This window comes from Dipteris shenzhenensis, chromosome 8 (assembly GCF_047967505.1).
Source record: "Dipteris shenzhenensis isolate YYH24624 ecotype China chromosome 8, Dip_SZ_1.0, whole genome shotgun sequence".
NCBI lineage: Eukaryota > Viridiplantae > Streptophyta > Polypodiopsida > Gleicheniales > Dipteridaceae > Dipteris > Dipteris shenzhenensis.
In genome coordinates this window covers 44,715,134-44,730,257 of record NC_141603.1, presented here as the reverse complement: position 1 = coordinate 44,730,257, position 15,124 = coordinate 44,715,134, and the positions used below count along the sequence as shown (strand labels likewise).

At 42.2% G+C, this 15,124-nt stretch overlaps 1 protein-coding gene across 1 annotated transcript; it reads right to left on the bottom strand.

Moving 5' to 3' along the window:
- Positions 1-1,059: 1,059 nt before the first annotated feature.
- Positions 1,060-4,973, bottom strand: LOC147899562 (uncharacterized). The gene is made up of 4 exons (XM_087378489.1): positions 4,499-4,973; positions 3,740-4,191; positions 2,998-3,610; positions 1,060-1,631 (listed from the first exon to the last, which is right to left on the bottom strand). The coding sequence occupies exons 1-4, from the start codon at positions 4,577-4,579 to the stop codon at positions 1,176-1,178; spliced, it is 1,602 nt and encodes a 533-aa protein (XP_087234615.1). The 5' UTR covers positions 4,580-4,973; the 3' UTR covers positions 1,060-1,175.
- Between the last annotated feature and the right edge of the window lie 10,151 nt (positions 4,974-15,124).

Sequence of the window (15,124 nt, the reverse complement as noted above, 5' to 3'; positions counted from 1 at the left end):
AATATAGTGCCAATAAATAAGTAAGAGGGGTATTTTCAATTTTTATTTACTAATATAATTAAGAGTTTGAGTTTAAGTCAAGGAATTTACCAAATAAATAATAATCAATTAAAACAAGGGTAGGGGAAGGAGTATGTGTGTAACCCATTACATTTATAAAAAAAGGTTACAAAAAATAATTAATAAATAGGGGGGACATGTGTATGGGGTAGTGTATGCGTGTGTCCCATTAATTTTATGAAAAAGCAAGCAAAAAATAAAATAATAAATTGGGAGTGTATGTGTGAGTGAGTGAGTGAGTGTGTGTGTGTGTGTGTGTGTGTGTGTGTGTGAGAGAGAGAGAGAGAGAGAGAGAGAGAGAGAGAGAGAGAGAGAGAGAATCAGCTAAATTATTTAAGCAAAATTTGTGTGTGTGTGTGTGTGTGTGTGTGTGTGTGTGTGTAATTTAGGGCACTTTTTTTCAACAATTTGTCATCGTCGCCATAACCATTGAAAACAATCAATAAATAAACAGAGTCAAAATAACAATTTATATTAACCTCAATATCAAAGTCTATATAGACAATTATAAAGACGGTGATTGTCATGCTTCCTTATCGACATAGGCACTTTTCGTCTTTTGCATGTTTCTAGAATAATTGTCACTAACGGAGCAAATGGTTAGTGGTGGGTTTTTTTTTTTGTGTGTGGGTAATGGATAGAAAAGATATGAGTCAATTACATTCTAAGAGGTATATGAAGGCATGGGCTAGGAGGGTACGTAGGGTTGGTGGTATCTTGTTTCATTTCTTTTTGTGCATATACTTAAAGAGCTCTCTTGAGACACACTTAGGGTGTGTAAATCTATTATAAAATTGACTTCAAGATCATTTCTTACAATTGCAACCTTCCTATTACTTTTGCACTTGTATTTAGCAAGTTTATGTGATGAAGAGATGGCTCTAATTGCATGTACCATCCATTTTTATGATAGAATTTTAAAGTAAGATTTAAATTCCATTTCAAATAGACTACACATTGCATTTCAAAAGAACAACTTCTTTATTTGTATCTCCGGTTTTTTGCTATATCCATAACAAGCTCTAACCTCAAAGCACTTAGGGTGGTGTAGAGCTAGTGTAGAGGACAGTCACTATAGCTTGTTCCAAAAGGTTGTTGGACACGAGTGGTGAGGCTCAGTTGCTGGGCAGGCAGAAGGCAAAGAGAGAGTCGCCACGAGTGCCACCATAGCCAGGGCCAACGTTGACACTTGCACCATTGCCAACAAAGACACAATTTTGAGCGATAGCGCAGCCACCATAGATGGTGGCTCCAGTGGAGGAATTCCACAGGGCAAGACCGGAGGTGGCGTCGAAGGCAAAGACGGTACCGAGGGGATCCATGGAGGTAGCAAAGACAACACCATTGGCCAAACTGACAGGTCCAATAACAGTGGAGAGGGTCGGGTTTTGGACGGCCCAGAGGATGTGGCCGGACACGGCGCTAACAGCTGACCACCCTCCGGTCTTCACCACGTGTGCGTTGCTCACGGTCCAGTTGTAGTGCCGTGAGTTGGGCACGTTGACAAAAATCGTCTCTCCGTCCGTCGCTGTGCCCCAGATCTGTCCCCCTCCGCCTCCCGGTCCCGTCACCTGCCCATCACCACGTCGCGCAAAATCAGTAGCCACTCTCAGATCCTTACCATCCCTGTGAAATCGCAGCTAATTTAATTGTACAATCGGAGAAATCGGTGTGAAAACCGCCGTCAATCACTGAATCAGTGTGAACTAGCAATCTACGTGCAGTCGGTGCAGTTATTCTTGCATTCAGTTATTCCTGTGAAATCCGATCAGTTGCTACTCTTAGATGCTATCGATCAGTGTGAAATTATCGCTGCTATGCAAGTCAAATCGGAGAGATCAATTGTGAAAATGCAGTCATCACTGAGAAAAAGCGGTAAAATCGTGGTTATCAGTTATCCCTGTGAGATCATGGTGCTCTTCGGTGAGAATTCAGTCATCAGTGATTTAGTGAGAAAACGCAGTAATCTAAAATCGTAGTTATCATTTAAATTATCCCTCGGTGAATTTGGTAGCATTCCATGACAGACCTCATCGCAATCATCAGTGTGCAATCCCACTTATCAGTTGTTCCTGTGAAATCATCAGTAGCCACCCTCAGATGCTAACGATGAGGTGCAATCGCTGCTATGCAATTCAAATCGGAGAGATCACTCTGAAAATGCAGTCATCAGTGTGAAAGCGAGCTGAACCAGTAAGCTATGAAAAATCGCAATTATCAGTTATCCCTGTGAAATCATCGTGCTCTTCGGGTTAAATCCCTTCCTCTCCGTCGTTGCAGCTGTAACGTGAGAACAATGCTAGAAAGTTAGACGCAAATCATCATCAGTATTCAGTAGAACTACAGAACTTAACGGAAGCCTGTGCCTTTGATAAGAGCAATCGGTGATGTATATACTCATTATTACTCAGTATACGCCACAATGCACACCGCACAAGTGATGCGAGGCACAGAACCTGGCTCGGTCGTCAAAAGGCGCAAATCAGTACGATGGAGAGAGCTGCACCGTGTCATTACATTCAACCGTTGATGCCGCTCAGTACTACTGCGAAGATCATCTTCAGAGCATCGCTTTTCACGTAAAGCAATTCTAAAAGTCATAGTATGGAGACGCCACTGCCAGAGCGGCCACAATCAGGGGTAGGGTGAAAACGGAGCATTCATGAGTGCAATAGAGTGACAGAACTTCGCGATGCTAGAAATTTCGTGAAACAAAGCTAGCAATCCGACGGAGATCGTTTTTAGATGGCTAACAAATACGTGAAAAACGGCTAGAAATCGCAGCCATCCACCACAAGCTATATGAATGTTCCATGAAGCACAGCTAGATTTCTCCTAAAAACGGACGGAACTCGTCGTTGAAATCTTCATACCCAGACGGAAATCTTGAGACTGGCAGTGTATGATTCATGCTGGAAGTAAAGTAGAGCTGCTTACCGAGCCCCATATCACTTCTCCCGTCGCCCTGTCTAGCGTCCACAGAGCTCCACTCTTCTGCCCCGCCAACACCACATCTCGCGAGCTCCCATCTTCCAGCTGCTTGATCGTCAACATGGACGGAGCATCGCTGAAATCATAATCGGGATTCGGTGCAGGTGGGCACGTTGCGAGAAGGGTAGCATTCTTAGAGTTGCAAGCATTCACCCAAGCATCGTAGCCTCCCAAATTACGAGACCACTTGATGTCGCCAGTCTCCAAATCTAAGGCGAGCATAGACTCCTCGTGATTTCCTGGCTCAACGCACGGATCGGGGAAGTCCGGCTTGCTCTTGTTGTTCTGTGCTTCTTGGCATCGTGCGACATGTGGAGGCACGCTATATACATTTCCAGTCGCGATGTATACCAGATTTCTTTCGGCATCTATCGAGGGGCTAGAGCCCCATAGTGGAGCGCCGGAATACAGACCCTGGGCGCCCCCATTGTCGGGCAACATGCCAGTTCGCCATACCACGTTTCCTGTCGCAATGTCCATCCTCATGAAGCTCCCCTGGAACGTGCAGCACAGGGAGGGGTTGTCTTCCTCGTTCGAAGAGGTGCCGATGTAAAAGCCGCTGCTCCCAACAATTGCACAAGGTTCACACAAAATCGCGCCCAATTAGAACTGCAAATTTGAAGTTCTCACTCCACACATCAAACAATCAACATTACGCTCAAAGAGGCTCGTGGTGACCGAGATTTACTCGTTGTAGGCTGTCCCTGACATGGTTACCAACGCCCCCGGATGATCGTCTATTTGCTTCATCCAAATCAAATCTCCATTGGCTCGATCGAGTGCTAACACAACAGCTGGCCCGAAAAGTCCCACTATCAGTTTATCGTCGTCTGCTATTGTCGGTGTTGCCCGCGCCAGAGTCGTGTTCTCCCCTGCGTGGGTGTCACCGTATCGAATTCCCGTTAGTTCCGTCAAGTTTCTCATCCAAACTAGGGAGCCCTGATCTGCAGTAACTGCGTAGAGGTTCCCATTCCAACTCGGGAAATAAACTGTTCCATTGTAAATCGCCGGCGTGGCAGATATGTCGAATCCAGCTACAAAGCGCCATTTTAGACGCAGCGATGACACGGACGTTGTATTGATCAATCGCTCGTCCGCTGCGTATCGAGAATTGAAAAGGTCGCCGCCGTGATTAATCCACTGCTCGCCACAATCCGTATGCAGAGGTCAATACTAAATTTTCCTTGTTCCCAGTCTCAATCCATCGCAACGCACTATTTCCACTAGAAACAGGAGAACGGCATAGGCTATAGCTACGAAATCTAGAGGATTTCCTACCAGACGTAAGAGGCATCTGTAATCTGCCAGCATGGATTTTTGAATGCTGCCCCACATGATTTACTAAATGGAGCTCGCACTCCTTTTACACATCTTCGTAACGGTACGCGGTGACGATAAGAAACAAGCTGAGGGAGCTGAAAATGCAATGCAACCAAAAGACAAACACCTGAGCAGAAATGCCGAGGACATTGCCGTTGAGCAGGATCAATACCCATGCGCAGAGAAGGGAAGCAGTGCGGCTTGCCATCGACACAAAGATCACCAGACACCTCTTCAGGATCGAGCTCGACCCACTGGGCAGTAGGCGAAGATACTGTTGATCTGCACAGCTCGAGCTTTCTTCTGGCACAATTAACAAGGCTTAATGGATTCTCACTAGGAATCAGATGTCCACAAAAGTTGGAATGCCGAGCCGAGAGATGAAACGACAGTTTCGCTTGCAAACAATCCTGCTTCATGCGTGGGAAGTTGCGATTCTTGAGAAACTTCAAAGCGTTTTGCTCAAGAGTAGTCAGAGGCTTGCCATGCGGCGCACACAAACCTGGCGATGGATAAGGAAAGATTGCAAGAGAAACAATATATCTACGTTGTGCACTTTCGTTTGGGTGGTGAAATGCTTTGTTTGGATAGGTGTGCATCTGTATCCCACGGGTTTTGTGATGCTGAGAGTTGCTTTCGAGTTTCGCTTTGACACTCTACAAGATCGTGTACATATAAGTCAAGCCTCTTGATGCTCGAAAAGAGCTTTAGAAGGAGGGACACCTCACTTCTTTAAATGCTCGTTAAGCCTCATTGCTCCTTGCCAATCCACTTCTTTCCAGGATGCCACTTTTGGGCAATATGTTGTAAAGCTTGGGCTGTTCCCACTCGTGGCCCCTAGAATTTCTTTGGACTCTGGAGCTCCACGGAGGAGCCGCGAAAAATGAGTCTCCCCATGGGCATTTCGGGGCTATCCCCGTTTCAACCAATCGACTTACAAGTTCAACGTTGGTTGCAGGGACTTCTGTTAGGTATGAGCGAGGACCAAGTAGCATGCCAATCGTGGGAACTGTAGCTTCAGAATATGACGATGGGCACTCAGCATTGCAAAGCTATGAGACGGGACACACACGAATCTCCTCTTACTCTAGAACTCTTTCTCTAAGTTCTTAAAGGGGCTAGTTAAGGGCTCCGTCACCCCAAGACTAGTTAAGTCATCTTGTGGGGGTGACTAGCTAAGTCATCTTGTGAATTAGTTGCTCGCTCTAGTCGCTTCAAGACTTAGGCAAGTATGGACGGAAATAGGCAATTTTTGCAAGTCACAAAAGAACTAACGAGTCTCGAAGAGCATTTATGGAGTCTACCTACCTCTAAGTCCATGCAAGACTCTAGCCTAAAGGAGCTAGTAAAGGGGCAAGGTGCCTTTCAAATGTCAATAACCGCCTTTTTTTTCCGTGGGAAGACTCACTAAAGATGAAAAGGGGGGGGGAACACTTAACCTAGCACATGTGCATCAATGAGGAGAGAAGCGATGAGAGTTCAAAGAAAGACTAGGGTAAAGAGGCTAGTACTATGCACCCCTAACTTTTTACTAGTGCAAGGGGTTGTGCCTAATGAATTTTAAATGTTTTTTAAAATGTAAAGGCATATTCACATGGATAACTAGAGAGGGGGGATATAATTTTTTGAAAAAAAAGAGAGAAAAGATTTAGCTTGGTGGAAAACTTAAGTATCCAATACCAAACGCATTATGGGCCAAAACTGACCAAAAAGCATTCTCCTAACCTTGATGATGCAGGTTTCACCATTCCCTTTTTGTGATTGCCTCCCCATGTTGGTTTGCTACACCTTGAACGAAAAGCCACAGATCAGATAGCCATCATTCAATACTAGCTCCCCACGAACCATGATATTAAAAAACCCATCCTTCACACGAGGTATAGATAACGATCTTAGTTATCATGAGAACTATGAAGAGAGCTTGCAAGTACAATAGCTCAACATTCAACTATGTACAGGACTCCCATAGATGTCTACAAATAAAGGGAGTTGGATGGCTATGTGGAGGGAAATAGTAATAGGGATCTTCTTGAAACATTTAGCCATGTTGGCCTTCTAGTTAGTCTTCATTTTTCTTTTTCTAAGCCTCTATAGTCAATTTGTACTAAACAGAAGTGTTTCCTTATGCATTTTTACTACCACAACAGTCCATTACTCTTGCAAGGCTTCTAGTAGATATCACTAGTTTTTAATAGTGCCTTAGTCAAGAATACGGGTGCATTATGCATACCTAAAGATAGTCAAAACAATACATGCACTTTGTTAAATTTCATTACAGTTATACCTTTGCAAAACAACTGGGAATGCTAGAAGTAGTCAAACGCATAGTATGATAGCTTGTGGTTGTAATAACCTTCTTGCTCTTCCATTAGGATACATTTGAAACTACACACTTGTTGGATTTCATTTCTAAACATTTGTGAAAAGACCAATTAGCCCAACGCATGAAATATATATGTCTCATATGATCATATCATCATTGATATTGCATGGCATTTGTGAGGTGCCAAGTCACAGAAGTCAAAATTTCAAATGAAATAGTAATTCAAAACTGGATCAGAAGAAGAATATCTTTATTCAAGAGAAATCCTTGCCAAGGAAAATCTTCCCGTAGAAAGAAGGATGTATAGCCCTGCCACCCGTGTGCCCTATCTCCAGTGTCTCAATCTCAATCTCAATCTATGTCGGAGGAAGGTATCTCAATCTCATAAGAAATCTCAATATCAATCTAGCTCGAACTATGTTCATGGTCCTCAAGAATCTGGTTCTTCCCCAAAACAAGGGTTACAGGCGATCACGAGCTGAAAGCCAAAGCATGGAAGGAGAACACTGCAAAACACAAATGGCATCATAGGATGAAGAGCGCATGTTTTGTCCCCCTGATGATGTCGCTATGGGCATCAATAGCAAGGTCGATATATGTAACAAAGTGTCGGTACTATGGTCAGAATGGGAGTCGGCATTTACCAACACCCATGCCTACAAAACAAGGGTTCTTGGGGTTTAGGGTTTTTTGGGGGGGCTTGGGAGATTTTGGAGGGTTTGTGGGTGTTTGAAGGGATTTAGAGGGGAATTAGGCCCCGAGGTGTTTGGGGTTTGGGGGGGGGTTTAGCGAATTTGGATGGGTTTAACGAGTTTAGGGGTTTGATAAGGGGGTTTGAGGGAATTTAGGGGGGGTGTGTGCTCTTCTCTCTCCATGACTACGATGATAACGTAGACACTGAGTGAGGAGGAAGAAGACCGATGAAAAGGTTGGGTAGCAAAGGAAGTGAGCTAGCACAATAGAAACAGATGGAAGAGGAAGGGTGACAGAAAGCTTGAAGTTGTTGTAAGCAAGAACAAAGAGGAAGCTATTGTAGACGACAAAGAGGTAAGGATAGTAGTATACTAAGTATGCAAGTGAGGATGATAACTAGAGTCCCTAACCAAATGTAGTTGAACGGAATCTACAACTAGGCATCCCATCATATCAATGGTTGCATGAGCCTCCCTTTCTTTAGCATGATGATAATATGCTTTCAACATTAATACTATTGTGTGGTGGCATATGATGCATTTCCTCTACTATGACCAAATAGCTCACTGACATTCTATTTTTATTTTCTGGCATTCTGCTTTCTGTGAAATTCACCAAGGCATTGTCAATCAAGTGGTCTGTTTGCAAGTTCAATCTGTCTAAAGAACTCACTGCTCGATATGGATTTACTTTTCTTCCATTGTACAACTCGGGAAACACATTGCCCTGTAAATCTTCAAGCTGAATTGTTCCTTTGTCAAAGACTTCTACTAGCCAATAGGGTCCATTCCAACCCAACTTAAAATTTATTTTGATAGGCCCTAGCTTCGCATTGTAGAATAACACGAGCGTACCCTTCTTCAAATTCTTAGGCACAATGTGGCTATCATACCAAGCCTTTCTCCTGTGTTGTATCACTGGCTATCACCAACCTAGGCTACTTGAAGGCGTAACTCATCCAGGCGGCTTAGTTTATGAAATTGCCCCTAAATTTCTTATGACTCACCTAAGTGATGCTTGGTAGCAATTCAAAGACTTGGAACAATAAATTCTAAGGGAACAACTACTTCTAAGCCAAAGGACATACGAAAGAGTGTAAGATTGGTTATCACCTTGTAAGCAGTTCTATAGGCCCACAACGCAGAATGCAGTTTGGTATCCCATTCACTTTTAGTTGATTCTACTATCTTAACTAGTCAGGATGAGCTAAAGTGTATAATTAGTTGACATCCAATAGGAAGGAGGAAAGGAGAGAAGGTGAAGAGGGGGAAACGGAGGAAAGGGGGGATATTGTAGCAGAGGTGTTCACGTTTCCCATGGGGATAGCAGATAGTGGAGACGATATGCATGATTTTGAATTCCTTCTTAAGAGACTGCATCACATCATTAAGAAAATGTGTCCCTTGGTCGCTGACAAGCTACAAAGGGCATCCATACATGCATATGATATTCTCAAAAATGAACTTAGCAGTGCTTCGAGCTTAGTTGTCTTGGAGTGCCTTAACTCCTGCCCACGTAGTAGCATAGTCAATGGCAACAATGACGTATTTATTCTGAGTGACTAGCTACTTGAAAGGACCAACAAAGTCTAAACCCATCTCTAAGAGCTTCCCATAGACGAGTAGATTGTAAGGGCATAGGCTGATTGGCCAATAGATGTCTAGTGCGCTGACAAACATCACACTACATGCACTTAGTCTGGGCATCCTTGAACAAGGTTTCCCACCGCAATCCTACTTGCAAGACTTTTCACGCAGTTAACCTTCAGTTAACTACCCTTGAAAATGTCCTTCTACCAACAGACCCAAGTGAGCTTCCTGCAACACAATATTGGCCCACTCGTGTGGTGAAACCCATCTACAAAGAACTCTATCTGCACACTATCGGTACAGTTCATGTCCACCAATCAAGGTCTATTTCCAAGCCTTCTAGGCTACTAAATAATCCATTAGCTCAGCATACTCATTCTCACAATAATCCACTACAAAGAGTTTAGCCTGTGGTAGTTCCATAGTATCTCCTTGTGTGTATCCTCGGGTGCTGGTAACTCAGACAAATAGTCAGCCCCCTCCTCCAACCTTGTAACTCCTCCCCCCCTTCCTGTCCCTTCTTCTCTCTCTCCCCCATCCCCTTTACTTTTACACCTTCTTTCTCTCCCACTCCTACGCTTCCCCTAAACCCTTACCCTCCTAGATTAGTTCCTTAAGCCTTAGCCCCCAAGACCTATGAGGGAGACAAGTTATCTACCATGTACTCTATTTTGAACTCTGGATCCCCATTCTAACCTTGCACATGGCTCTTGCCCAGTTTATGAATGAATTTAAAGTTAAACTCTTCAAGTAGAAGCATCCAACAAACAAGGTGTCCCTGAATGACAGTCTTGTTGATGAGTTAAAGTAAGGCTTGATGATCCACATAGAACATAAAAGGATTATCGAGTAGATAATGCCTTAGTTTTTGCACACTAAATACCATTCCCAAAGCTTCTTGCTCTATAATGTTGTAATTGGACTCAGTAGGTGTCAAAAATTAGCTAGCATAATATATTGGATAATCTAATTGACCATCCAGCTCGGCCAAAATAATGCCTAAGGTAGATCAAGAAGCATCTGCATGCACATGGAAGATGAGATCCCTTTGGTTACCTTAGAATAGGGGTAGCCATTGCTCCGCTTTTGAATTCATGGAGAACTATAGTCAACTCGGCATTCCACTCAAACTTGGCTTTTTTCTTTATCGACTCATACAAGGCACTACAATCTTGGCAGAATCTTTGATGATCCTTCGATAGAAGCTGATAAACCCTAGAAGGGATTTTATCCTTGTTATGGCTTAATGAGGGCTAGTGTTTCATATCCCAAGTTTTTTGGTCATCTTCTCTATGCTCCTTCAGTCGCTTCTCTTCTAAGAGAAGTGAAATACCTCCTCTCCCACCTCAGCAATGATGTGATCCACAAAGCTCTAGTGGATATCAATCAAAAAGTACCCAGAGTGTCAAAAAATTTACCTGAGCTTAGTTTCTTTCTTGGATTAGGTCAGCTGACAAAGTAATGAGATTTCTTGAATAGCGCAAGAAAGTGCTAGTTGTTGGCTTGTATATTGAAGGAGGGTTGGGCAAGACTACCCTTCTATTTCAAATATACAGGCAATTGATGAACTCAAAAGAAAGCGTAGGTATAGGTGCACACATTATCATGGGAGAAGACACAGTATTCCTACAAAAACTTATCCAAAATGATATTGTGTTTAGATGTGTTTTCTTTGTGAGCATCTTTATCAACCATAAAGTAGTCGTTTTAGAGTGACTCTCCAAAAGTCCAAGCTCACTGGTATGGTATGTGCTAAACCATGTGCATGCACTCCTCTTGGTGGGATAGCTCATTTTTCCATTATCAATCCTTGTAATCTTTGGATAGCTCTAGCATCTCCAAGTTGGATTTGAACATTATTGCCTTCCAAAGATGCTTGTTCTCAAGGGTTCCCATTATATCTCTTTAATGGAGGAAAAAAAGTGGAATTCATGTTATGTTTATGGATATGCTTAATGTCATATCTTGCTTGGAATCCTCTTCGGTTAGGGTGTGAAATTAATCTAAAACATGTCTTCCAATGTTCCACAAATTAAATTGAACTAAAGGTGTTTGTGCATGTTAAGGTGAATTTAGTTTGCATGGTAGTTCCTCTTATGAATCCTTTTGTGACTAGTTTCCATGTTTATAATGTACTAGATATTATATGTGTATGATAGGTGCTTGCAAAAATTTTCATGCATGAAGTTACTTGTTATGTGAGAGCCTAATTTGTTTAATGCTCTAAGTAGTTTGTTTTTTTTTTAAGAGAGAGGACTTACCGGCGGCTGCATTAAAGGGGTAGTTAATCCCTTGAAAAAACCAAGGATACAAAATAGAACACATAGAGAGAGATAGAGAGCAAAGTGACACGTTACACTACAAATCTCTAAAAATCTTAACGAGGACCCTACTAATCACATGAGCTTTCAACTTAGGTTGGGTTCACACAACCTAGCCCTTTCCCTAGGTTAGCCACCTGCCTACACAAGTTATGACCATGTTCGTGTGCTCTACAATTCACACCAAGAGGCCATCCATATTATCACTCGAAAAACTTTTGGTGCACTCCATCTCTGTTACACATCCTCTTCTCCTTCATTGATTCTCAAAGCCAAGAATTTGTAATTTGCAAAACCAAATGCAACTATGTTAGATTTTGAGGCTCAGCATCTGTTGGATAGCTTTCATCCTACCTAGCTCAGTTCTTATGCCATTGTGGGAAATGATGTCACCAAGTAGAATCCCAAATCAAACACAAAATACACTCTTAGCTGGGTTCAATGAGATAGCCACTTGTTTGCATCTCAGAAAGACCTTTTCTTGGTACCCAAGATGATCTATGTCTGAAGACTAAACACAGAAGTCATGGTAATGAACTCGATGAGATAGTCTCATAAAGTTTCAACCATAAACTTCTAAAAGGTTGATAGAGCATTCCTCAATCCAAAAGGCATAACTTTGGTTTCATAAGCACCCCATTCTATGATAAAGGCAGTCTTGGACTGATCATTTGTAGCCACTATGATTTGGTTATAGCGACTGTAACCATCCATAAATGAGTACATCTCATGTCCTACAACTTGATCAGGATTCCATCAGTGAAGGGTATAGGAAACAGATCAGAGACTATCTGAGCATTTAAATTCATGTAGTCCACACAGACTCAGAGTTTACCATTTTTCTTAGGCACAATTGTGATAGGAAAGAGCCAGCCACTACGATCTATGGCATAGATAACCCAGCACATAGAATTTGATCTAGCTTGACTTTTAACTTTTGGCATAGTTGGGATTCATTCTATACCTTGGTTGTCGAATCGGCTTAGCATCTGGTACCAAAGGTATCTTGTGTTGACACAACTCAAGAGGAACTCCCCGTAAGTCTGTGTAACTCCATGCAAACACATCCTTGTACCTAATAAACAAATCTCTTATCATTTTGAGTTGTTCGAAAGAAAGATTGGCACTCACCACTACCATAGCAGGTTGATCATCTGTTCCAAGGTTTTGTTCTTATGTTCACTCTAGAACTAACTGCTAGGTACCAAGTCTAGTGATAGTCATTGGAATCTTAGCTATCTCTTGCTCCCCTTCAATATCTTCAGTGAAGTTACTCAAAAAGATATCTTTTTGTTTGGTAATCTACTCGTCCTTCAACTTCTATTTGATGTCTGAACTACTTGGAAGATGTTAATCTCCTCTTCCATAGGTAAGATCTGTAATTCTGTCAATCGTGATTCAGCATCCTAAGGAAATGGATCTGTGACCTCCAGATTCTTTGGTCGACAACAACTCAAGACGTTCCAAGGGTTGGTCAATATACACACATCTTGACTATCTATCTTAATGATCATCTCTTCTATACCCTAGGCGTGGAGCACTCTTCAGCCAAGGTCATCCTAATAGTATTGGATATGCATGTTGTTCCATGGCAATCACAATGAATTTAACTGTATAATAGATGCTTCCTGACCACATCCTGCAAAATACCTTTAGGTTCAACCAGTCATTGATCTTCCATGCGCACTCGGAAAGGTGATGGAATCGGTTGGTGATGTCTTCAAGCCTTAATGGCACAATTCGACATACACCTATTGGTCGAGTAGAATTTCTATCTACTATAAGAGAAACTCGGGCAGATTGCCTTAGTTACTCCATATTTACCTTGGATATTTAGCCATCAAAATCATGCCACTCTCCCCATCTATTGGTTCTTTGTTCATTAGTCGTAGCTAGTCTTCTTCCTTCATATCTTTCTCGATGCAATTCCTCTGGAATGACAATCGAAAACTGTCGAAGATGCTCTCTTCATTCTCTCAGTTGGTCTTCTCGTTCATTCTGATGTTCCACTAAAGAAATGGCCATCGCCATCCTCTCAAAATCCACACTCTCGGTAGATGAGTGCTCAGACTCCACTTACGATGATGGAGTACTCTTTGAATCCCACACGCTGGTCTTCAAACATGCCACCAAACGATGCCACTTGTCTGGAGTCACTTAGAGGAATTTCCTATAATAGCCGACAATACTGATCAGCTATTTTACTTTGCCATTGGTTAACATGAACCTTTCTGACATCGACACGAAACTTAGCAACTTTGTTCTCTAAATCTCCTAAACTGACACCTCGTCAACTCGGAATTCAATTGACCCTTCCCTAGTAGGATCGCCAAAATATTGATGCTTTAGTTCCCTCGCCCAAGACTAACTCAGGAAAGGTACTCAGTGTTAACCCAACCCAGTGATGTGCTTCTCTTGCAGTCCTAAGGAAGGTGTGCTCAAGTGTAGAACAGATAACACATACACTTGGAGGTCAGGGTTAGCTATTGCAAGAAGAGAACTGGTGATGAGGTAGAATATTGAGTTGTGCACACACTTAAGAACATTTAAAAGAATAGGGAGTGCATAACAACAATAGAGTCAAGTACATAGACAAGCAAAATCAGCTTGTATTGAAATCTTTCAACTATTTGGAGTACAACCAAGCCACCTCAGCTTGCAATGAACACTCCCTATCCTAGCAAGCTCAGATCAGAAGCTCAGATCAGATGAAGAGAACTCGGCACATTGCTCTCTTGTTCTCTTCTATGCCTGTTACAACCATATCAATCTACCTAGCTGCCTTCCAAATGGATACACACTTGGTGCACCAACCTGCATCTATGGATTATGACGTCGCAATCTCCAGCACCTTCACTACAAAGCTGGTGCTCAATTGAGGCTCCACCACTTCCATCCAAGATCGGCACTTGGTGACCACACTTAATCAATGGATCCATGTTAGCCGAACCCAAGGGCTAACACAGTCTCATGCACACAAGTAGAAAAAGTTTTATGTGTTTGATAATTGAAGGCACAAGGCATTGGTCTGATAATTAAAAGCACAAGGACAATAGGTTCTCTAAAAGAAAAACTTTTTTATAGATATTTCATATGCTAGTTTTTCATTTCAGTCCAACTGATCAAACTTATATTCAAGGCCTCTCTCAATTTGACTGCTTGTTCAAATAATATTTTTCTTGACCAAAATCAATGAGGCATGGATTAAGCTAAAGTAAACCCAAGATCCATTTTTATATATTATTACTCTCCACCATAAGCGTAGTTTAGATGGTAAACAGGATATGCTTGACATATATTTTGCAATCAGGATTGGTAATGCATTAGTGATACGGTATTATGGACATGAGACTATTACGTTTATAGCATCTCTTTAACTTTTTGGATCCATCTATTGTATTACCATTGGAGTATTCCATAGCTTTTTTTATATCTTGAGTCTTGTTTCTGAGGGTTAAATTTGTGTCATTAGCAAACTGTTGGCAAATAAGGTGTTTGCCAGAGGGTAGCTCAATGCCTTTAACATTTCCATCTTGGCTTTGATGTTGAAGAAGCCAACCTAGAGAGTCTATAGCAATTGCGAAGAGTAAGGGAGAAATAGGACAACCCTGTCTTAAAGATCTTTTCAGGAAAAAGGGTTGACTCATGACACCATTGACACAGACCTTGGTAGAGGCATTGGTAAGAAGAAGTTTGATATATGAGATGAATAAGGGGCCAAGGCCCATATCAAAAAGAGTCTGAATGATGAAGTCCCACTCCAATATATCATATGCTTTATCAAAGTCAACCTTCAAAAAGCAGATGTCCTACATTGTTTCCCTAGC